We start from the raw sequence: 24851 nt of genomic DNA, 5'->3' as shown, positions 1-24851 counted from the left end.
GCGCAGCCACTTTTGGCATTGGATCAGGAAGAGGAGGTAGCAACAACCGCTACTCAGCAGTCTGATGACAGTACCCAGATCAGCCCAAGGAGGAGGTTGGTCCCCGGTGTTGCTGCCTACTCCGAGATCTCTACTTATAGTGGTGGGGAAGGTGACGTTGATGATGACGTGTCTAGTGATGTCACGTGGGTGCCCACAAGAGAGGAAGAGGAAGGGAGTTCAGAGGGAGATATGGACCAGCAGATAGGGAGGAGAAGCAGGAATAACTTAAATTGCACAGGAGGGACAAAGCAGACTGCAAATGTATCAGGAGCGAGTTATCGACCATGTACGGTCACATCTGGCACTCCCAGGACACCGGCACATGGCTCAGCAGTGTGGGCTTTTTTTAACATGTCCGCTGCTGACAATAGCGTTGCCATCTGCAATCATTGCAGTTAACGCATTAGTCGCGGTAAGCCCAACACTCACCTAGAGACGACCGCCTTAAGAAGGCACATGAGCAGCCATCACCGAGCCGAGTGGGAACAACGGAACACACAAAGCCACACTGCAGGCTCTCACCGTCCAGCCTCGTCTTCTACTTCTCCTTCTCCTTCTCCTCACAATTGTCCTCCACTCCACCTTCCATCACGCCAAGCTCACGTTTTTCTGCAAAAAGGCAGGCTTCCGTGGGCCTAATGTTCGAGCGTAAAAAAATGATGACGCCTGATAACCCTCTTGCCCAACGGTTGACGGCTGGCTTGTCAGAACTGATAGCCCACCAACTACTGCCATATAAACTGGTGGACTCGGAGGCCTTTCACAAATTTGTGGCCATTGGAACACCACAATGGAAGGTCCCAGGAAGGAAGTATTTCTCAGAGAAGGGCATCCCAGAGCTATATGGCCATGTTCAGTGGCAAGTGAATGTATCTCTGGCACACAGTGTCGGTGCCAAGATACATCTGACCACAGACACGTGGTCTAGCAAACACGGGCAGGGAAGGTATATCACTTTTACTGCCCACTGGGTGAACCTTCTGACGGCTGTCAAACATGTAACCCGTGGCACCCCGTGTAGATTTGGTTTTACCGCCACGGATTGCATGCAGGCCTGACTCTTCTTCTCCTCCTCCTCCTACTCCATCCTCCTCCCTCTCCTCCTCGGCTGACTCCTCCTTTTCCGCTGCTAGCGTCTCTTCCGCTGCGCTGCCCAAGCTCCCCAGAACCTATTCGACATGCCAGGTGAGACGTTGCCATGCCGTGCTGCGTCTGTTGTGCCTGGAAGCCAAGAGCCACACTGGCCCGGCACTCCTTTCAGCTTTGCGTTCACAGGCAGATCAGTGGCTAACACCGCTCAATTTGACAGTTGGTAAAGCGGTGTGTGACAACGGTGCCAATCTGCTTAGCGCATTGAAACAGGGCAAAATCACGCACGTGCCATGCATGGCACACGTCTTAAACGTGGTCGTGCAGCGATTCGTTGTCAAATACCATGGGGTCCAGGACATCTTGCGACAGGCAAGGAAAATCTCGGCCCATTTCAGAAGATCTTACACGGACATGACTCGCCTTGCTGACATTCAGCGGTGACACAATCTGCCGGTCAGACGTCTTATTTGCGATTGCCCGACGTGATGGAACTCAACCTTCTATATGCTTGATAGGCTGCTTCAGCAGAAACGTGCAGTTAACGTCTACCTGTATGAACTCTGCGGCAGAACCGGTTCTGGGGAGCTGTTTTTTTTTCACCGCGCCAGTGGCTGCTCATGCACGACGCATGCAGACTTCTGCGGCCATTTGAGGAGATCACCAAACTGGTCAGTCGCAGCCATCGCGCCATCAGTGACATGGTACCTTATGCCTTCTTTATGGAGCGTGCATTGCGTCGTGTCATTGATCAAGCTGTGGAGGAGCAGGAGCGGGAAGATGAGGAAGTCGCAATGCTGGATGAATTCCCAGGGGGGGGGGGCTACTCTATCTAAGACAAGTCAACAACAGGAGTCTGAAGAGGAGTCAGAGGAGGATGGTGCCGGGGCGGATGAGGAGGAGCAAGAAGAGCATGCTTTAAACCTTTCTGGGATCCCTGTTGTGCGTGGATGGGGAGAGGAGAATGAAGAGGACGACATTATCCTGGATGATGAGCAGGAGCCAGGCCACCACACCGCTTCCAGTTTAGTGCAAATGGGGGCCTTCATGCTCCAGTGTTTTAATAGGGACCCCCGTATAAAAAGCATAAGGGTCAAGGACCAGTACTGGGTGGCAACGTACTTAGACCCCCGGTACAAACACAAAATGGCGGAAATGTTACCGCCATCACAGAGGGCTGGCAGAATGGAGCACTTCCAGGCCTTGCTTCGAGAAATGCTGCATTCTGCTTTTGCGTGCGCTGGCAGAGGAGCAATTCCCACTCCCAGAGAAGGAGTTGCGGGTACCAATCGAACAGCGCCTGCAAGAAGAGGCCGGTTTGAAGATGTGTTGGTGACTTTGGATATGAGGTCATTCTTTCAGCCGACCCATCGACAGGTGTCATCCGGATCCAGCATCAGGGAACGCCTAGACCGCCAGGTGTCCGACTACATCGGGTTAACGGCCGATGTGGACGCTCTGAGGAGTGATGAACCCCTGGACTACTGGGTGGGCAGGCTTGACCTCTGGCCAAAGCTTGCCCAATTTGCAATCGAACTGTTGGCTTGCCCCTCATCCAGTGTCTTGTCCGAAAGGACGTTCAGCGCAGCAGGGGGGATCGTGACCGATGAGCGTACTCACCTAGCTCACGACAGTGTTAACTACCTCACATTTCTAAAAATGAATGAGGCATGGATCTCGGAGGAATTCAACACATGTGACCAGTAGACCATGTATATCTCTATAAAAAAAAATTTAATCGCGCACAGAGACCTTCTTTCTTCATTTGGCTCACTTCCTTGTCCAAAAAAAGCACACCGTACTATATGCCCGTACCCTCCTGTTTGAAGAGGTTGAGCGGTGTCATATTTCTACAGGGGCTGCTTATTATGAGGGGCTCCCACCATCCCTGTGCTATGCTGACATCCTCCTGGGGCTGCTTATTATGAGGGGCTCCCACCATCCCTGTGCTATGCTCATTATGAGGGGCTCCCACCATCCCTGTGCTATGCTCATTATGAGGGGCTCCCACCATCCCTGTGCTATGCTCATTATGAGGAGCTCCCACCATCCCTGTGCTATGCTGACTTCCTCCTGGGGCTGCTTATGGTGCAGGTGTCAGTGCTGTATATCATGGTGCTGATGTCAGTACTCTTTATCACGGTGCTGCTGTCAGTGCTATATATCACAATGCTGGTGTTAGTGCTTTATGTCATGCTGCTGATGTCAGTGCTCTCTATCACGGTGCTGTTGTCAGATCACTGTATCACGTTGCAGGTGTCATTGCTGTATGTCACGCTGCTGATGTCAGTGCTCTCTATCACGGTGCTGCTGTCAGTGCTGCATTTCACGGTGCTGGTGTTAGTGCTTTATGTCACGCTGCTGATGTCAGTGCTCTCTATCACGGTGCTGTTGTCAGATGACTCTATCACAGTGCAGGTGTCATTGCTTTATGTCACGCTGCTGATGTCAGTGCTCTCTATCACGGTGCTGGTGTCAGATGACTCTATCATGGTGCAGGTGTCATTGCTGTATGTCACGCTGCTGATGTTAGTGCTCTCTATCACGGTGCTGTTGTCAGATCACTCTATCACGGTGCAGGTGTCATTGCTGTATGTCACGCTGCTGGTGATCATCTCCTGCACCCTCTTCTTTGCCTACCCTGGTCCCTGACCTTCCCTCTCCTCCATTGCCTTCATGCGCTCCACAGTCCTGAATTGTCACAACAATTTCCCATATAAAAAAAGAATGCTTGTAGTTGTCGATCCCAGATTCACCTCATACATGTGTTATGTCATTGGCCATGTGGTGGGACTATGTTTGCACAGCTATTAATTATTTTGTGGCTGCAAATTTGACCTGTATGTTTGCGAAGTTCACCTCCCATTGAAGTCAATGGGGCCCGCCGCGAACGTTCCGGTTCGCGAACTATCGGCCGCGTTCGCGGTCCGCGAAACGTCCCGTCGGAAGTTCGTCCATCACTACTCCAGTGTATCTGTTCTGCCTCCTATTGCTGCAATCTCCTGTGATAGTACACTATTTGATGTATGCAGTTCTAACTCAATCTTATCCACTAATTTCTTATAAATAGAGGATAGACTGGCATCAAGGTCACCTTTAGATAGCAGAGGATTGTACTCACAGTCTCTCTGTGCGGGGGTTTGATCTGGGGTGGGGCTGCATGAGGCTGCCAAGGGTCCAGCGCTATTTTGAGACATCCTTGCAGTTCCTTTCCTGGTGTTAAGGACAAAGTTTGTGAGTGCTGTGATTGGCGACTGCACACCTTTTTGCCCAACGGCATGCCCTTCACTTTCCCACAGGGGTGCTTGATGGTTTGGGGTGGATTTGGTGATCTGTGGCCCTGATGATGGAGCTTGGCTGTCCAGGTCAGATGGAGCTGTGTCTAAGCACTTCCGTTCCGCATCGCGCTACGCATGCGCCCCCAATATTGCCATAGAGTGTCCCATGTCCCTTTAGGTCTGGGATCCTATAGCTAATTTTAGCTCAGGGCTTAATAACAGGTTTCAGTTAGAACCATGTTAGGCCTTCGACGGCCACTTCTGGTCATTAGATGTCTGTTTGTATGACAGATTAGACACTATTAGGGACTAAGACATAGACATAAAGGCTAATTCTGAACTTTTTTTTTTAAGGCGTTTATTTATCATTTTCACTTTTATACATAACAAACAAATGCCAGCCAACATGGCGATGGCAGTAGTAGTGTTGGCGATGCAGAGCCCATCGAAATTACAGAGCAGGATAACATATTCTAGACCAGTGATGGCGAACCTTGGCACCCCAGATGTTTTGGAACTACATTTCCCATGATGCTCAACCACACTGAAGAGTGCATGAGCATCATGGGAAATGTAGTTCCAAAACATCTGGGGTGCCAAGGTTCGCCATCACTGTTCTAGACCATTTTTGGACAAAAAATAGTCCAAGTAGTTTGTACAACAAACCGGGGCCAGCCAAAGCAGCCAGAGAGAGGAGAGATAGAGAGAGGGGGGAAAAAAGGGGGTCCCTCCCCCTAAAAGTAGACTAAGACTGAGCAGCTATACACTCAACACTCACTACTCCATACATACATACAAATACCCACACATGCAATGCTCATTCCAATTTTCAAACAAAAGGTTTAGAGCAGACCCAATAAAGAGACAATTTAGAGAAGACCAAATCCACCACCTGAGAAGCCATATTATTCAGCCACGGCTGCCATACTTTGGTGAATTTTTTAGAGCAGGCTCGCCTCTTGTAAATAAGGTTATACAGAGCCAGCGTTTGGTTTATTAAATCGCAAACATATGACAGGGTGGGCAGAGATGGATCCTTCCCATGTAGCAGTATAGACTTTTTTTGCACAGATAAATATCAAACAAAACATAATACGCTTACATGTAAGTAAAACACAATTATCTATGACCCCAAGTAAACAAACTTCCAGAATTTTGAAAATCAAAGTGGGTTGTCAAAACGTCAAACAATTTAGCCCAGAACTGGGATAGACTTGGACAAGACCAAAACATGTGCAAAGCATTAGCTGAGACATCTCCACACCTAGGACAGAAAGCTTGCTCCGTCAATCCCATACAATTCATTTTAGCAGGAGTATAGTGCAAATGGTGAATACATTTAAAATGTATACGTTTATCCACCGTGCTAATAATTTGCATGAAGGTTTCGGTGACCCCCTCCCAATCTTCATCTGCAAGGTTGGGAAGGAGTGCCTGCCATTTTGCACAAGAAGAAGTGAAGGGATGAGGACTTACAGCTTGTAAGGCATTGTAAAATGTAGTTACCAATTTGTCAGTATAAGGGTCTGCCATAAGATGCTCTAAAGGAGATGTGGTCAAGTCCACACACACACCGGTCCAAATTGTGCTTGCACTGCATGACGTAATAAGAGGTACTTGAAAAAGAATTGATTGGATACATCGGCTAGTTCCTTCAGAGCATCAAAGGAGATAAAAGTACCCTCCACATACAGCTGAGATAGATAAATAATACCTTTAGCTATCCACTAAGACTTATTAAGGTGGTTGTACAGTTCCTGGGAGGTAGAGTTGTGCCATAACAGTGCATTTGATGCAGGGATATCCTTACCCTCAGAGAGGAGCTTCCCTCCCGTGGACCATGTTAAAAAACAAACATCCATGGGGGATAATTTCTCACACAATGATGGTAACCGACAGTGAATCTCATCCTTGAGCCTCCTGAAGGTGCCCTGGAGAGCTAGTAGCAAGGAGGTGGAAGGGTCAGGAGCATCTGGGTGGAACCAATTATGCACATAGGTCAGCTGGGAGGCTAGAAAATAATTGTAAATGTTAGGGCAAGCTAAGTAGAGGCTTGAAGGGAGGCCCTAACAATCCATGGATGTGACTGATTCTGAACTTTAGTGCCACCCTACAGTTTCTGCTGATGAAAACTGCGTTCCAGGATGGTTGGGCAATAATTGGAGGATCTCCCCATCACTGCTGACGTTGTCTTCGGGACACCAAGATGGACATTGTATTGTGATCAACCTCAGGGGCCCATGCAACCGGACTTTGCTGCAACATTCATCTGAAAGTATCTCTGTTAATAACTAGATATACCTAGGTATATGTGCACAATTATACCAGGACTCTTGATGGGCCTTTTTCTAATAATGCCTGTTTGTACCTGTTTGTACCTTGGATGCATGTACTATTATTAATCTTTTCTTACATTGAGTTTGTATTATTTCTAAACCGGTGTGCACCTATATACTTATGGTTAATGTTATATGCTGGTTGCAGTAGTTCTTTTGCTCCCAATTACTTTGATTAGATTACTGGGAATAATTTCCCTGGAAGGGACTTTTCACAGAGGCGAAGGTGAAGGCGCTACCAACTTTATAATCAAACCCACTGTTCCACTCAGCGAAGGTTCTGGTTCTCCTTTTTACCTACAGCATTAGTGCAGTATCCTGTTCGAGGAGGGTCATTTCTCATAACTGCCCCCCCCCCCCCCCACAAACGAAGGCTACAAAGGAAACCTGTTGAGCCCAGATATTCCATTGTGTGAACCCCATTCATCCAGCTCTTCCATGTGCATAAAGGGCTTTGAGAAAAATCCAGAGTAAGCGACATGCAACATTTGTTACTGTATTAACTTTTTATGAAAACCAGGACTAAGATGTATAGTGAAGGTATGGGAAACATGTTTGTAATTCTAAAGTTACTATACATGCAATCTGACAGTAAGGGGGAACATTTTAAAGATAAATTACATCTTTGTACAAGAATTTTAACACATTCTTTACAGTCTTCACGTTGCCGTCTTCATTTGTAAAAACTCTGCAAGAGAAACAAACAGTAGTCTGACAATGTGCCAACCCAGCAGCTATTGAAAAGTAGTTCTTTGACTAGCCAATATTAACTCCACTTTTGTTGCAAAATAAAACATTCCCCTTTGGGTGATCACTGAACACTGCAAGGATTTTAACAAACTCTGTTGCAGATTCCTACTTAGTTCTCCTCTGAAGAAGTCTTTTGGATACTGATTGTCTATGGAGGTGGCTTTTTCAGAATTGATCAACTGATGCACTTGAAGGGCTCTAATGAGGAAAGTGGCAGGATCTGCATAACTTTGGAAGTGATTCAACTTTTAGGAGCATCTCCCCAATGGAATTTTTGTTACAGAAGACACCTTAAATCTGATTTGTATAATTCGAAAATTGAGTTTTTTTTGGTTATGGAGATAATAGGATAGCTGTGCATGCTAGCCATTCATATCAAACCAGAACCAAAAAGTTGGTGTTGGACTATACCGGTACTTTATATATAAAGGTAAGAGAGAAATTGAAGATAATAATAAAATTTAACATAAGTTTAATAATTAGCACAAGTAACAAAATACAAACTATAACAATTACATTTTTTTTAGTACACCCCAGATTAATGTGTGCAGGTACTCATAATAGAGTTCAGTTCTGGTGGCGTAGATGAAGCGTCCCTCTACTAGTTTCGCGGATTGTCTGCTTCTTCAGGAGGAGGTCTATACAAATAATAAACAATTCATAAATAATTAACAATTGGTATAATTGCACAAATAAAGCATTATAAAACCAGTAAAAATAGAGATAATGAAATCAAGAAAATAAAGGGAATATAGGGAAATCTCACTCACCCAAAAATTCAGGGAAAAAGGGAAGGTAAAAACAAAATATGGGAAGGTGGAGTAGAGGAACTAGTAGAGGAACTCTTCATCTACGCCACCAGAACTGAACTCTATTATGAGTACCTGCACACATTAATCTGGGGTGTACTAAAAAAAATTTAATTGTTATACTTTGTATTTTGTTACTTGTGCTAATTATTAAACTTATGTTAAATTGTATTATTATCTTCAATTTCTCTCTTACCTTTATATATAAAGTACCGGTATAGTCCAACACCAACTTTTTGGTTCTGGTTTGATATGAATGGCTAGCATGCACAGCTATCCTATTATCTCCATAACCAAAAAAAACTCAATTTTCGAATTAATTTATGGATGATGGTACATTCTTTAAATTTCACTTATTTGAGGCTATACTCTTAAATTTTCCTGATTTGTATCATATTGCAGACTTATGGGTAAATCAGCGAGCCACATATCTGGGGCAGTTCTCTACAACAGCTGTGTACAGACGGCCTCTAGGTTGCCGTATTGCATTGAATTTTACAGAAAATGATGCGCTGTAGGTTTAAATGGAAGTTTCTAACAACATTAAATTAGAATATGGTTTGTGTCACAATTGTATATGGCTGCTATATTTGTTATTTCCTATATTTTTTTCCCACAAAAGTGGAGTTACTTTTTAAAGAACCCACCACCAACAGGTAATGTGCCAAATCAGCAGCTACCCAAAGTGGTTCTTTCACTAGAAAAAATATTTAAAAACCCACCACCAGCAGCTATTTTATCCAAGAACAGCTCCAAAACATTCTGGGCTTCACCTAGCTTGTTGGAGGCTTTTAGATTAGAGGTGACATTTGGCAGCCATAAGGACCTCTGAAATATTGGAAAAAAATGGGGGAAAAAAATTGACTTTTAAGGTAACCACTGGTGTTCCAAGTTGAAAGAAATGCTCAACAATATATAAATATAGAAATTCACATTTTATTAGAAAACATTAAAATTTATAAGAAATTGTAAACATCATATAATATGTGCTAACACAACATTCTCTCTCCCATATATGCTAAGGAATAGTGTAAGTGGTTCATAAAGAATAGCCTAAGCAAAATGGCCCACAGTACAAACATGAGTCAAATGCATCTATATGGTGGTTATACGTAGATGAGGGCCACATGCGAAGTAATAGTGTTGTCACCAAATGGATTACTACGCGTTTTGCCAAAGGCCGTGCAGACGGCTCTATTCTTTTCCCTCACAGGGATTGCTTCTAGCTGGGATTAGCAGCAGTATGCTTTGGAGCCTTATACAAAAGGCAACTTTTGAACTTTCTGTAATTGCTGTCTCATCATTTGGATGTAAACTGACCAGTCTTTAGAACTATAATTATTGCAACGTTTGATGCATATAAATACAAAGGCCTTGCCTTGGTCGGGCTCCTGATTTTTTGGCTGTCTTCCACAGCACGTCCTTCCTCTTCTCGGTTTGGTTGCTCGTCCCTCTCCCTCCTCCCATTATACGGAACAGATAGTCCATGCTCTCTGTTCTAACCTTGTGCCAATTATGTACCCCTGAAGAAACCTTTGGCGAAACGCATAGTGATCTGTCTGGTGACAACACTATTACCTCGCATGTGACCATCATCTACGGATAACCACCATACAGATACATTCGACTCATGTTTTTACTGTGGGCCATTTTGCTTAGGCTACTTTATGAACCACTTACACTATTCCTTAGCATATATGGGAGAGAGAATGTTGTGTTAGCGCATATTATATGATGTTTACAGTTTCTTATCAATTGTAATGTTTTCTAATAAAATTTGAATTTCTAGATTTATATATTGTTGAGCATTTCTTTCAACTTGGAACCCCATTGGTTACCTTAAAAGTCAACTTTTTCCCCCTTTTTTTCTTGTATTTAACTTTTGGATGTGGTGCCACACCATGTGAGTTTATGTCTCCTAATGTCGCGTACACACGACCGGACTTTCCGGCAGAAAAGGTCAGATGTAATCATTCCATCGGATATTCCAATCGTGTGTGGGCTTCATCTGACTTTATTCTACAAAAATTCTGACGGACCTAGAAATAGAACATGTTTTAAATCTTTCAGACGCAATCAATTCCTATCGGGAAAACCATTCATCTGTATGCTATTCCGACGGACCAAAAACAACGCAAGGGCAGCTATTGGCTACTGGCTATTGAACTTCCTTTTCTAGTCCCGTCGTACATCATCACGTTCGAAACAAACAGACTTTGGTGTGATTGCGTGTAGGCAAGTCCATTCTGTCGGAACTCCATCGAAAAAAACATCAGATTTTATTATGATGGAAAAAACGATTGTGTGTACGCGGCATAACAATTTTTCTTGACCTCTGAAATATTACTACAGGCATTTAGGCTGGTGTCAAGCTTTTTGTTTAGAAATCACACCAGAATGACTGTTTCTAAGGAAAAGTTTGCATCCAAAGTGTATGTACCTTAGCAGAAGTCATCCAAGTAAACAATGGGCATCCTTTTATCAAGTGTTGCATTTCCTTCTTGTTTAGCTGTACAATCTCAGAATGTGCATAGACTTCATACTGAGCTTATGTGACCAGGGTGACCTCCATACATCTGAATGCAGATAATGCAGCGAATGATAGTGTCATTGAGAAGTTCCGTGTTTTTCTCTAAAAAAAAACTCCCTAGGCAGGTCAGCCAGAGCTTATTTATGCAACTACATTTTTATGGTAACATCTCAACATGATAGGCAACAGCTATACTAGGGACCTGACAGTAAGCGCAGGTTCACACTGACTGCGGGTTAGAAATCATGCGGGATCATGCGCAGTTGTCTATTGAAATCGCCCCCGAAGTCGCAAAAAGTAGTACAAGAACTACTTTTGGGAATCGGTGCAGCGGCGCAAAGCCAGCATCACCGCACTGATTTGGATGGGGACATTGCCGGCAATAGCCAACAATTTGACATGTCAAATCGCATGTCAAAACAGCCCGATGTGAACTTGGGCTGATTCACAGCAACTAAAATTTGCTTTTAACCACTTGCCGACCGCCGCACGACGATGTACGTCCATTTTTTGAAGAGGGATATCTCGGTAACGGCAGCAGCTGCTGCCACAACCGAGATATCCATCTCTTCAGGCGGCGGTCGGCTGTACGATAACGGTGGTCTCCGCGGCGGATTCGCCGCGAGATCACCGCTATCGGCGGCGGGAGAGGTGCCACCCCCCCCCTCCCGCCGCCCTCCCGCACCTTCCGCCGCTTACCGGAGCCGTCGGTAGCGGCGGAGGCGATCGGGTCCTTCCGTCGGCTGGGCATAGAGACAAGTGAGGCTAAGATGGCCCCCACTCGTCTCTATACCATAGGAGGGCGGAAGCGACGTCAAAACGTCACTTCCGCCCATACCTCTTAAAGGTATATATTTTTTTTAAATGTCAGATTTTATTTATTTTTTTTGCATTTTAGCCCAAATATGAGATCTGAGGACCTTTTGACCCCAGATCTCATATTTAAGAGGACCTGTCATGCTTTTTTCTATTACAAGGGATGTTTACATTCCTTGTAATAGGAATAAAAGTGATCCATTTTATTTTTTATTTTTTAAAAAGTGTAAAAATAAATAAAATAAATTAAAATAAATAAGAAAAAAAAAATGTTTTAAAAGCACCCCGTTACGACGAGCTTGCGCACAGAAGCGAGCGCATACGTGAGTAGCGCCCGCATATGAAAACGGTGGTCAAACCACATATGTGACGTATCGCCGCGATCGGTAGAGCGAGAGCAATAATTCTAGCCCTAGACCTCCTCTGTAACGCAAAAAATGCAACCTGTAGAATTTTTTAAATGTCGCTTATGGAGATTTTTGAGGCTAAAAGTTTGACGCCATTCCACGAGCGGGCGCAATTTTGAAGCGTGACATGTTGGGTATCAATTTACTCGGCATACCATTATCTTTCACAGTATAAAAAAAATTGGGCTAATTTTACTGTTGTCTTATTTTTTTATTCAAAAAAGTGAATTTTTTCCAAAAAAAGTGCGCTTCTAAGACCGCTGCGCAAATACGGTGTGAAAAAAAGTATTTCAATGACCGCCATTTTATTCTCTAGGGTGTTAGAAAAAAAACAATATAAAATGTTTGGGGGTTCTAAGTAATTTTCTAGCAAAAAAAACGGAAAATTTATATCAAATACTTACCGTAATTTTCCTTTCCTGATAGGCTCCATGGCAGCATACGTGTGGGTAGCCCCGCCTCCACGATTACCCAATAGGACCCAACTCCCATAAATCTTTGCTCCTGGCCACTATCAGTGTTCCGTAACTAGCCGACTCCAGACATTTGGGAGGGAACTCCTGCTGCCATGGAGCCTATCAGGAAAGGAAAATTACGGTAAGTATTTGATATAAATTTTCAGTTTTCCTGAAAGGCTCCATGGCAGCATACGTGTGGGAAATAACTCGCCAAACACACCCGGGTGGGCAAAATGTCGAGCAAAGAACAAAAGTTTATTTAGCATTGTCAACCGACAAAACTTGCAAACCAAAATTAACAGAAGACAGAGCCGCTGGCTCTACACAGTAATGAGAAACAAAGGTATTAATAGAAGACCAAGAGGCCGCTCTGCAAATAACTTCAGGCGCCACATGGCGAGAAGCTGCCCACGATGTTGAAATACTCCGTGTTGAATGAGCTGTTAATGCCTCAGGAGGAGCCAAGCCCTTTGCTCTGTACGCCCTCTGAATGATCTGAATGATCCAGGTAGAGATAGATCTAGCCGAAGCTTGCAATCCTTTATTCTTGCCATGAGGGAGAACAAAAAGAAATTTCGTTTGTCTAAAGGGAGCTGTGACTTCCAAATATTGTTTCAGCGCGTGTCCTACGTCCAGAGGATGAACATCCTGACTCTGAGTTTTTGAAAGTGGGAAGCACAATTTCCTGATTCTCATGGAAGACCGAGGTTACTTTGGGATCCGATCCCAACATGGGAATCAATACTGCCCTATCTGGAAAGAAAGTCAGAAAGGGTTCTTCCGAACCTAGATTCCTAATCTCAGAAACTCTCTTGGCTGAGGTTATAGCTACCAAGAAGATGGTCTTGAGAGTGAGATCCCTTATGGACAGAGGCTCCGTAGAATCCTTTCCAAGGTTTGAGAGAAAATCCAGCACTAAAGGGAGGTCCCATTTAGGAAACCTTGGTTTTCTTTGGGGTCTGAGCCTAGTAGCTCCCTTGAAGAATTGTTGTACCAGTGCATGGTTTGCCCAGGAAATACCCGTAAAGGCTGAAATAGCCGATACTTGGACTCTCAATGAACTGATAGCTAGAGGTAAATCAAGGCCTGTTTGAAGAAAGCTTAGTATGTCTTGTATTGTTGGAGAACTGCAAGAATTTTCTCTGGAGGACATATGGGCCGAAAACTTGGACCATATACGCTCATATACCCTATTAGTACTCCCGCGTCTGGAATTGAGAAGGGTTGGGATGACCTCTTCCGGACAACCAAGAGCTTCTAGCCTTTCCCTCTCAAAAACCATACCTTGAGGTTCAGACATGATGGGCATGGATGTAACCTTGTGCCTTGAGATAGCAAATCCGACCTGAGAGGCAGGGGAACTGGCTCTTGATAACTGAGGAGCAGCAGTAGAGGGAACCAAGGTCTGTTGGGCCAGAAAGGAATTACTGCGAGAATCTCCGCCTTCTCTGACCTGAGTCTCCGAAGGAATTGCAGGATCACCGGAACTGGAGGGAAGGCGTAAGCTGTCTGAAACTTCCAATGTTCTGTGAGGGCATCTATCCCATATGCCTGGGGATCCCTGAACCTTGAGTAATATTTCGGAAGCTTCCGATTGCACGGGGAAGCGAACAAGTCGACTTCCAGGGACAATCCTAAGGTCAGGAGCCAATCGAATACTTCCCGGTGTAGAGACCACTCGTTGTTGTCCAACTCGACACGCGATAGGAAGTCCGCCTGAACATTCTGCACCCCTGGGATGTAGACTGCAGAAAGGTTGGACAAATTCTTCTGAGCCCAATTCATTATTGGCTCCGTCTCCTGTAACAGGGACCAGCTGCGAGTTCCCCCTTGCTTCTTTACGTAAGCCACCGCGGTTGTGTTGTCCAACCTTAGCATGACCGAGGCATTCGCTGTCAGATGATGGAATGACCGAAGCGCCTGGAAGGCCGCTCTTAGCTCCAGAACATTGGAGACGACTCTCTGTGATGGAAACGTCCACCTGCCCTGAGCGACCTCCGAAAGGCAGTGAGCGCCCCATCCTCGGTTGCTGGCATCTGAAGTTACCGTGACCCATGAGATGGGAATGATTGAATGGTGGTTGCGCAGGTTCTTCCCCTGTAGCCACCAAAGAAGAGACGTCCTCATGGCTGGAGTGAGGAATATGCGCTGTGTCTGGCTGGATAAGTCCCACTGTTGTAGAAACCCCTTCTGAAAGGGACGAGTGTGCCACTGGGCCCACTTTACCATGGGAATGGTGGCTGACATTGTGCCAATCACCCTCAGACATTGGAGAGCCGAGAGATGGGATGCTGCAAGGGCTGCATGAATCCTGTCTCGTATGACTCCAACCTTCTCTTCTGGAAGGGCGATAGTACCTTCTGCTGTGTTGAACTGCGCCCCTAGGAAAACAAGAGACTGAGTTGGATCTAGGTGACTCTTTTCTAAGTTCAGAAGCCACCCGAACTCCTGTAGAGTGGAGATGACTAGGTCTTTGTGCTCCAAGAGCTGATCTTTGTTCTGGGATAGCAGAAGAAGGTCGTCGAGATAGTGATGGAGACGAACACCTTTGACTCTGAGAAAGGCCACAACTGCCAAAAGAACTTTGGAGAAGACCCGTGGGGACGTTGTTAACCCAAAGGGAAGACATGTAAATTGAAGATGTTGAATGCCTACTGCAAAGCGGAGGTATTGTTGAAACTCCTTTGCCACGGGAACATGGAAGTAAGCATCCTTCAAATCGACTGATATCATCCAGTCCCCCAGATACACGGACTGCTGGATGGTAAGCAGAGATTCCATCTTGAACTTCTCTTTGCGAATGAAGGAATTGAGATGGGTCAAATCTATTACCGGCCTCCATGTGCCATTTTTCTTTTGAACCAGAAACAAAGGGGAATACATGCCCTCTCCACGTTCTTCTTCTGGAACGGGAACGGCTGCGCCTTGATCCAGTAAAGAGTTCACGTAGGTCAATAGGACTTGTTTCTTCTCTTTTGATTCTGGAAGATTTGTGGGAATAAATCTTAGCTTTGGGGTGCTGATAAAACCCCACTTGTGACCTGAGGAAATTGTTTTTACAGTCCAAAAATCCCGAATTGAGGCCGCCCAAACATGCCTGAAGTGGAGAAGACGAGCCCCCACCTGACAAGTTTGAGCGGGCCCAATTTCAAAAGGATTTCGCGGAATCCTGCTTGCCGGACGAACCCCCTTTTGAGGTATTTTTGAAAGAAGATTGCCTGGATCTCCATGACCTTGAGAATTCTCGACCAGGTCTATAGCTCCGCGCCTCCCTGGCACGATCAGGGCCTTGTCTTCTAGGAAATGGACGCCTTTGATTTTGAAGACGTCTGTCCTGGGGAAGAAACCCAGATTTCCCACCTGTAGCCCGGGATATGGCAGTATCCAGCTTGTTACCAAACAAAGATGACCCCTCAAAGGGAATACGGCACCAGGCCTGTTTGGATGCTGGATCCGCCAGCCATGGACGGAGCCATAACGCACGGCGAGCTGAGACTGCTGCTAACATATCCCGAGATATCAGGCGGATAACATCAATAGATGCCTCCCCCAAAAAGGCAGACGCCATCCTGATTTCTTGAATAGGGGAGTCTTTTGCTGATTCAATAGAAATACCCCTCAGGAATTCCTCTACAGAATCAGCCCAGGATTCTATGGCCTTGGATACCGCTGCCATTGCAAGCACTGGTTTGCAAGCCATTCCAGAAGTCAGATATATCCTCTTAAGGTCTGAATCGATCCGCCTTTCCAAAGGATCTTTAAAGGATACCGTATCCTCTAAGGGTAGGGTTACATATCTCACCAAACGCATGAGCGCTGCATCCACCAGTGGTGCTGACTCCAGGTGCTTCACATCCTCTTCTTTAAAGGGATATAATTTCAGGATTTTTGACTGCATGGAACCCTTTTTATCCACCTTGCTCCATTCCTCGGTAATAATGTCACCCAACTCTGAAAGGAAGGGAAAAAATTGTCGCTCCTTATTGAGCTGTTTAAAGAACTTTCTCTGCTTTGGTGGGGAAGTAACAGGGTCTTCCCACTTCAGAGCCTCTCTCACTGCTTTGACCAATGAAGGCACCAGTCCATAGTCAAAACCTAAACCAGGATCCTCACAGTCAGATTCACTATCTGAGATGGGAGCAGATAGGCGGCTTGGCTGAGAGGATTCCCATGTCTCCTGCAATGGGTTCTCTCCAGGTGGAGGAGCCAATAATTCTGACGGGGATTCACACAGCTGTAGAGCGTCCCTCTCCTGCAGAGACTCCTTCACAACCCGTCTTACTATTGACTCCAAACGCTGGTCTGCATCATCCCTTTCATCTGCAGCTTTGGAGAAGCAATGATCGCATAAGGATACGTCCGAAGGAACAGGCATCCTGCACCCCCAGCATGATTTTTCCGTACGCTTGCTGGAGTGAGCAGCAGGGGGGTGAGAATAATTCTTATTATGCTGTTCAGATCTTGACCTATGCTGGCTAGATCTTGAGGAGGATTTATGGCGGTGTGATCTTGATGATCCACTGCGTCTAGAAGTGTTAGGTTGTGGATCAGACCCAGAAGGGCTGTAAGGGTAAAACAGACAGAGAGAGAAAAGGATATACAGTCAATCCTACCTATGCCAAACACTCTCTCCAATATATAAAAAGCATAAATACTAAAGACCTACCTAACATGAGCGGGCTGGCCACTAGGAGGCAGTAAGGCGTCCATATTCACAATAAACCCACAGTTTAAGAAACACTGCAACTAAAGAGAAAAATAAAACACACATTTTTTTTTTTTTTTTTTTAAAAAGCATTTCCCCAGCCTAAGGGACACGCTCTTACCTTAAACCGCCGCGCTGACAGCCCCGGGAAGTCGCTGCGACCACTGCAAACATACCCAGGGTTCTGACAGCTTCCAAAGCCTTTTAAATTTGGCGCCCGTGACGTCATCGCCGACGTCAGACGCGAGGCGCTCGCGCGCATGCGCGGGAACCAAGCCTCGGTCTCATACCGGGTTCGCACATGCGCAGAACGCCTGCATAACCCGGAAGTAGGAGAGAGGTTTGCTGGAACGCGGAAGCGAACGCAAACGGCATGGAGGAGACCGCAAGACAAACAAAAGAAATACACACAAATACAATGCTGCCATGGATAGATAAAAGGCTCACCACTCCACCAACGATCACCTGGCCGAACGGACTGGAACACACACGCCATACCTCCAGCAGATAATGGTCACCCATAACAACGGGACACAGACCGTGCGCACTCAGGTAGGAAATCCTTTCTTCAGCGCTACTCTGCAAATACTCTCCATACCCTGCTTAACAGTCAGGGCCTATCGGAGGAAAATTTCTCAGTCAATCAGCCAATCGATCGTCGTGAAGTTTTATTTCCAGGAAAGAAACCATCTGGTCCTACTGGGGAGGACAAAAAAGGAACACTGATAGTGGCCAGGAGCAAAGATTTATGGGAGTTGGGTCCTATTGGGTAATCGTGGAGGCGGGGCTACCCACACGTATGCTGCCATGGAGCCTTTCAGGAAAACTGTTTTAAACATGGAAACACCAAGTCCGAAAAAGAGGCCTGGTCCTTAAGTGGTTAAGCAAGATCTCACTGACTTCTAGCTGCAGCCAATGTGGAGCAAATCATCCTCACCATTACAGCAGTAAGTCCAAGCTCTTCTCACCAACTAATATAAATTATAATTTGCAGCAAAGCGGTCTTAACCCCAAAAGCAAGCATTATATTGCAGCTTACCATATTTTAGATGTGGTGCGTTCGTTTTCAGGTTTTTGTATTATTTTTTTTCAAGTAGGTTTTGCACCAGACCAATCAAACCTGCAGATGTAACGGTTAAGAGTGTTGAGATAAATCATTTAACACTGACAGGGGTGCTTACAATGACCATTTATCTATTTGTATAAAAATCTTTATCTTAAAGTGGAGGGCCACCCTGAAAACAAAAAAAATATTAAAAATTACAAAAAAATATAAAAAAAAAAAAAATGAAAAAAAATTTTTTTTTTTACTTACCAGAAATGCCTGTTGCTAGGCACTTTCTCCTAATCTTCCTCTTCCTCCTCCGCGGAGATCTTCTGTCTTCTGTCTTCGTCGCGGCGTCTTCTGGGTAATGAGTCGCGCTGTGTTCTGGGAACTGTGTGTTCCAGAACACAGCGCGTCCCATTCAGAAAGCGCTGCAGGACTCGCGCATGCGCAGTAGCTGCGGGACTCGCGCATGCGCAGTAGGAAACGGGCAGTGACGCCGTAAGACTCCACTGCCTGTTTCCCTTACAAGGAATGGCAGCACCGGGACCCGAGAGCCGAGGGACGGGTCGGCCTCGGGCGGCCGACATCGCGGGCACCCTGGACAGGTGAGTGTGTTGATTAAGTCAGCAGCTGCAGTGTTTGCAGCTGCTGACTTTTTTTTTTTTTTTTTGTATAACCTCCTCTTTAAAATAAAAAAAAATTGTTACTATAACAGCTGGAGTTTGCTTTCAGTTTGTTTGTATCTCTAAATCTGCTAGTGCATCTAAAACTACCCCCCCCCCCACCCCCGCTATTATTAACTGTGCTACTGTCCAACGATGTCTGTTGCTCCCTCATCCACAGAATAGGCACCCTAATACACGAGGTGTGTTACTGGCTGGATCATCAGGGTAAAAAAGAAAGCCCAAAAAGAAAACAAATGCAGTCACCACATCTATTGATTGGTAAACTGCAATATATTAAATATATTACATATTTGATTTTGGGTTTAATATCTGTGATAGCAGTGGCTGCCCGTCCATAAGGGGTGCACGGGCACCCTATCCTCCATATCCATGCATCTGGCCCCCTAATCTACATGCATGGTTTGCCACCCCCTCCCCCCCAAAAAAATATACAACCAGCTGCCATTGTGTGGTAATAAACCTGTGGCCAGGGTAGGGACATGGCAGCATTTACATATTCCCAAAAAGTAATTTGTGACCTTTAAATAAACAAGTCCCAGTCTCACCTCGCAACCCCAGTCTCGGTAAAGAGCCAATGATGCAGCCTATGCATATTAGTGCCTCTTCATCAGTGCCACCTCATCAGTGAAGGAGAAAAATTACTTATTTATAAAACCTTTTGACTGAAACTAAAAAAAAAAATTGTTATTTTTATTTATTTTTTTGTTTTGTTTTTTTAGCAAAAAACAAAAAAACCCAGTGGTGATTAAATACCACCAAAAAAAGCTCTATTATTTTATAAAAAAATAAATAAAAAAATGTATATATATATATATATATATATATATATATATATATATATATATATATACAGTGCCTTGCGAAAGTATTCGGCCCCCTTGAACTTTTCAACCTTTTGCCACATTTCAGGCTTCAAACATAAAGATATAAAATTTTTATTTTTTGTGAAGAATCACCAACAAGTGGGACACAATTGTGAAGTGGAACTAAATCTATTGGATTCTTGAAACTTTTTTAACTAATAAAAAAAATGAAATGTGGGGCGTGCAAAATTATTTGGCCCCATTGCGTTAATACTTTGTAGAGCCACCTTTTGCTGCGATTACAGCTGCAAGTCGCTTGGGGTATGTCTCTATCAGTTTTGCACATCGAGAGACTGAAATTCTTGCCCATTCTTCCTTGCAAAACAGCTCGAGCTCAGTGAGGTTGGATGGAGAGCGTTTGTGAACAGCAGTTTTCAGCTCTTTCCACAGATTCTCGATTGGATTCAGGTCTGGACTTTGACTTGGCCATTCTAACACCTGGATACGTTTATTTGTGAACCATTCCTTTGTAGATTTTGCTGTATGTTTGGGATCATTGTCTTGTTGGAAGATAAATCTCCGTCCCAGTTTCAGGTCTTTTGCGGACTCCAACAGGTTTTCATCCAGAATGGTCCTGTATTTGGCTGCATCCATCTTCCCCTCAATTTTAACCATCTTCCCTGTCCCTGCTGAAGAAAAGCAGGCCCAAACCATGATGCTGCCACCACCATGTTTGACAGTGGGGATGGTGTGTTGAGGGTGATGAGCTATGTTGCTTTTACGCCAAACATATTGTTTTGCATTGTGGGCAAAAAGTTTGATTTTGGTTTCATCTGACCAGAGCACCTTCTTCCACATGTTTGGTGTGTCTCCCAGGTGGCTTGTGGCAAACTTTAGACAAGACTTTTTATGGATATCTTTAAGAAATGGCTTTCTTCTTGCCACTCTTCCATAAAGGCCAGATTTGTGCAGTGTACGACTGATTGTTGTCCTATGGACAGACTCTCCCACCGCTGTAGTTCTCTGCAGTTCATCCAGAGTGATCATGGGTCTCTTGGCTGCATCTCTGATCAGTCTTCTCCTTGTCTGAGCTGAAAGTTTAGAGGGACGGCCAGGTCTTGGTAGATTTGCAGTGGTCTGATACTCCTTCCATTTCAAAATGATCGCTTGCACAGTGCTCCTTGGGATGTTTAAAGCTTGGGAAATCTTTTTGTATCCAAATCCGGCTTTAAACTTCTCCACAACAGTATTACGGACCTGCCTGGTGTGTTCCTTGGTCTTCATGATGCTCTCTGCGCTTTCAACAGAACCCTGAGACTATCACAGAGCAGGTGTATTTATACAGAGACTTGATTACACACATGTGGATTCTATTTATCACCATCAGTCATTTAGGACAACATTGGATCATTCAGAGATCCTCGCTGAACTTCTGGAGTGAGTTTGCTGCACTGAAAGTAAAGGGGCCGAATAATTTTGCACGCACCACTTTTCAGTTTTTTATTTGCTAAAAAAGTTTAAATTATCCAATAGATTTCGTTCCACTTCACAATTGTGTCCCACTTGTTGGTGATTCTTCACAAAAAATTTAAATTTTATATCTTTATGTTTGAAGCCTGAAATGTGGCAAAAGGTTGAAAAGTTCAAGGGGGCCGAATACTTTCGCAAGGCACTGTATATATATATATATATATATATATATATATATATATATATATATATATATATATATATATATATATTTAATTTGGGTACAGTGTTGCATGAGTGCGTAATTGTCATTCAAAGTGTGACAACGCTGAAAATTGTCCTAAAAAAACCCCATCTATGTAACTTTTTCCTAATTGATATATGGCTGTCATATGACCCAGATCTTTCCCAGCCTGTCTGCAGGGAAACATAAGCAAGAGGAACTTCTAGTCCCCTGCTGCTGGTCACATGTTCAAAAGAAAATAGCGTTTGGAATACAGAGTAAAAATAAATAAATAAATGATATCATTAAACTGTTTTAAATTGTCATACAAATATATATTTAAAATCAAATCTTTATTATTTTTGACAACAACATTGTGTGGGTGGATTTCTGCCAGACAGGCTGTGTCAATTAGCAAAACCCACTTGGGTTCAAAGAGTGCAAAGACTGATCAAACAGCAACCTACCTTTGGAATTTTCTGTACTATCTTCATCAATACCTGCTTTCCTCATCATTTCATCAGCCTCTTCATCTGTTGCTTTATTACCAAGGGTTTTCATAACAAGATTAAGCTCATTAGCACTTAAGTAGCCATCACCATCCTAGAAACAGAAAACAGTTAAAGGAGTTGTAACCCCCTCGTTTAAAAAAAAAAAAAAAACATGTCATACTTACCTCCACTGTGCAGTTCATTTTGCACAGAGTGGCCCTGATCCTCCTCTTCTGGGGTCTCTCAATGGCGCTGGTGGCTCCTCCCCCCCGCATCGAGTGTCCATGTTGGAGAAGCGCATGCGGGCGCGTGCCTGAGTCCCGCATCTGTGTCCACACAGAATGCAGGATTTGGCCCCCGCCCCCAAATGCTGCATCATTGGATTGGATTAGTACCCTGCCACCAAGTAACCACACCATAAATCTATCCCCTATTTTGAAGACGCTATAACTTTTGCGCAAACCAATCAATATACGCTCTTTACAGGTTTTTTTTTTACCAAAAATATGTAGAAGAATACATATCAGCTTAAACTGAGGAATAATTTTTTATTTTGTTTTATTTTTTGGGGGATATTTATTTAGCAAAAAAGTAAAAAAATATTGTTTTGTTTTTTTTCAAAATTATCTGTCTTTTTTTGTTCATAGCGCAAAAAATAAAAAATGCAGAGGTGATCATATACTACCAATAGAAAGCTCTATTTGTGGGAAAAAATGACATAAATTTTGTTTGGGTACAATGTCGGACGACCACGCAGTTGTCAGTTAAAGCGTCACAGTGCCGTATCGCAAAAAATGGCCTGGTCATTAAGGGGGCAAATCCTTCCAGGGCTGAAGTGGTTAAAGGAGAATTATACATGTGCATTTTTTAACCACTAATATTCCTTTATATTCGCTTTTGAATTTAGAATTTGGATGACAGGTTTAGCACTGGGAAACACTTTTTGGAAGATTAAAAGTGCATTTTATATACAACTATATGGATCAGACCAAAATGAGGGACAAATGAGGAGCAAAGAGGGACAGAGGGATTTCATTCAAAATCAGGGACAGTCCCCTGAAATCAGGGACAGTTGGGAGTTATGCTTGTGACTCATTGTTCCAATATGCTTGATAAATATCTGCCAATGTTTCACAATTTTTCAAAGCCGTATTCAATCAAAAACCCAATTTAAATTACAACTTAAGTACTCCTAAAATGTGGTGGCTGCACTAGTTGCTTTTTAGGTGTTCCTTTCTTTTATCCTGCTCATCTGGCCAGTAAGAGCAATTTTTCAACTTCAGACCAAGTTGTCCAACAAAAGTGGTAGTTATGCCACGTACACACGACCGGACTTTTTGACAGCAAAGGTCCGACGGAACGAGTCCGTCGGACAATTCGATCTTGTGTGGGCTCCATCAGGCCTTTGCTTGCCAAAAATCTGGCGGACTTTACAAATAGAACATGCTTTAAATTTTTCTACCGGAACTCTGCCGGACCCAGTTCCTACTGAGAAATCCGCTCGTGTGTATGCTAGTCCAACGGACAAAAACTGACGTGAGGGCAGCTATTTGCTACTGGCTATGAACTTCCTTATTCTAGTCCGGTCGTACGTCATCACGTTCTAATCCGTCGGACTTTGGTGTGATTGTGTGTGGCCAAGTCTGTTCATTTGGAAAGTCCGTCAGAACTCCGCCTAAAGTCCGTCGGACCTAATCCCTCGAAAAGTCCGGTCGTGTGTATGCGGCATTAGAGTGTAATGTCAACTTTTATTGATTTATGTAAAATCTTTACTCCAGAGAAAACATAAAATTTCCATTAACTTCCTAAAAAGTGTTAGCGGTTCAGCTTTATTTGTTAGTCAAGGCCATCTAAATTAGCTAGTACATCTTACTTCCCTCTCCCAGATAGACAATGCCACTGTCCAAAGGCATCTGTTCCTAATCCATCCAGTATGGAGACACCCTAAGCCCTTGTACACACGGTCGGACATTCCGACGGAAAATGTCTGATCGGACCGTGTTGTCGGATAATCTGACTGTGTGTGGGCTCCATTGGACTGTTTCCGCCGGGAATATCCGACCAACAAAGTTTTAGAGCAGGGCTATAACATTTTCCGACAACATGGTCCGATCAGACTTTGTCCGATCGTGTGTAGAGAATTCCGATTGGACAAAGTGCCATGCATGCTCAGATAAAATTCCTAGACCAAAGCTATTGGCTACTAGCCTGAACGTAGTCCCATCATAATGAACTAACGTCATCACAATCGGATTTTCCGACAACTTTGTCTGACCGTGTGTATGCAACAGTTTCGGACAAAATCAGTCGGACAAAATCCAACGGATTTGGTTGTCAGAATGTGTGTACAAGGGCTAACACATGAAGTGTGTTACTGGCTGGATCACAGAGTGAAAAGGAAAAAAAACCCAAGGTAAAAAATAATTGAAGCAAATTTGCTCCTAAGGACTCATTTACAAGCTGAAACTAATCTTGCCCGCGCCAATTCGATTTAATTGCTCACCTATGAAGGTATTCAAAGTTCCTCTACCACTTCATAAGCTCTGTACAGAATTTACATATCAGCTTCTAGCTCAGATAGGACATTACCTTGTCAAATATACGGAATTCTTCTCTGATTTCCTCTTCTGTGTTTTCCAGTACACTTTCCATTATAGTCAAAAATTTGGAGAAGTCAATTGTTCCGTTGCCTGTAAAGAGACAAGATCTTTATGTCTTAGTTCCAACCTGCACCAGAAAAAGACTTTTGGACAATTGGAGAACCAATGCAAGACACTGACATTAATGTTCCAAGAAAGCCGCACCCACGCCGAGGTTATATAATTTATTTGTAGTTAGAGCTGTTTACACAAGACAGACTACAGATTACCGCTGTCAAAGCTAGCTGATCCCATCCCCTGTTGCATAATT

General features: G+C 44.1%; 1 protein-coding gene across 1 annotated transcript in view; it reads right to left on the bottom strand.

Moving 5' to 3' along the window:
- LOC143987097 (uncharacterized) overlaps positions 1-24645 on the bottom strand; it is a 77336-nt gene extending 52691 nt beyond the window's left edge. Inside the window, exons 1-2 of the mRNA XM_077485625.1 lie at positions 24531-24645; positions 21918-22053 (exon numbers count right to left, since the gene is read on the bottom strand). Coding sequence (XP_077341751.1) covers positions 21918-22053; positions 24531-24593 — 199 coding nt within the window. The 5' untranslated portion in view covers positions 24594-24645. The remainder of the gene's footprint in view (positions 1-21917; positions 22054-24530) is intronic.
- Between the last annotated feature and the right edge of the window lie 206 nt (positions 24646-24851).

This window comes from Lithobates pipiens, unplaced genomic scaffold (assembly GCF_037356315.1).
Source record: "Lithobates pipiens isolate NorthernLeopardFrog02 unplaced genomic scaffold, aLitPip1_a1.2 Scaffold_18, whole genome shotgun sequence".
NCBI lineage: Eukaryota > Metazoa > Chordata > Amphibia > Anura > Ranidae > Lithobates > Lithobates pipiens.
The sequence above is the reverse complement of the archived record's forward strand: the minus strand, read 5'-3'. Positions and strand labels throughout refer to the sequence as shown.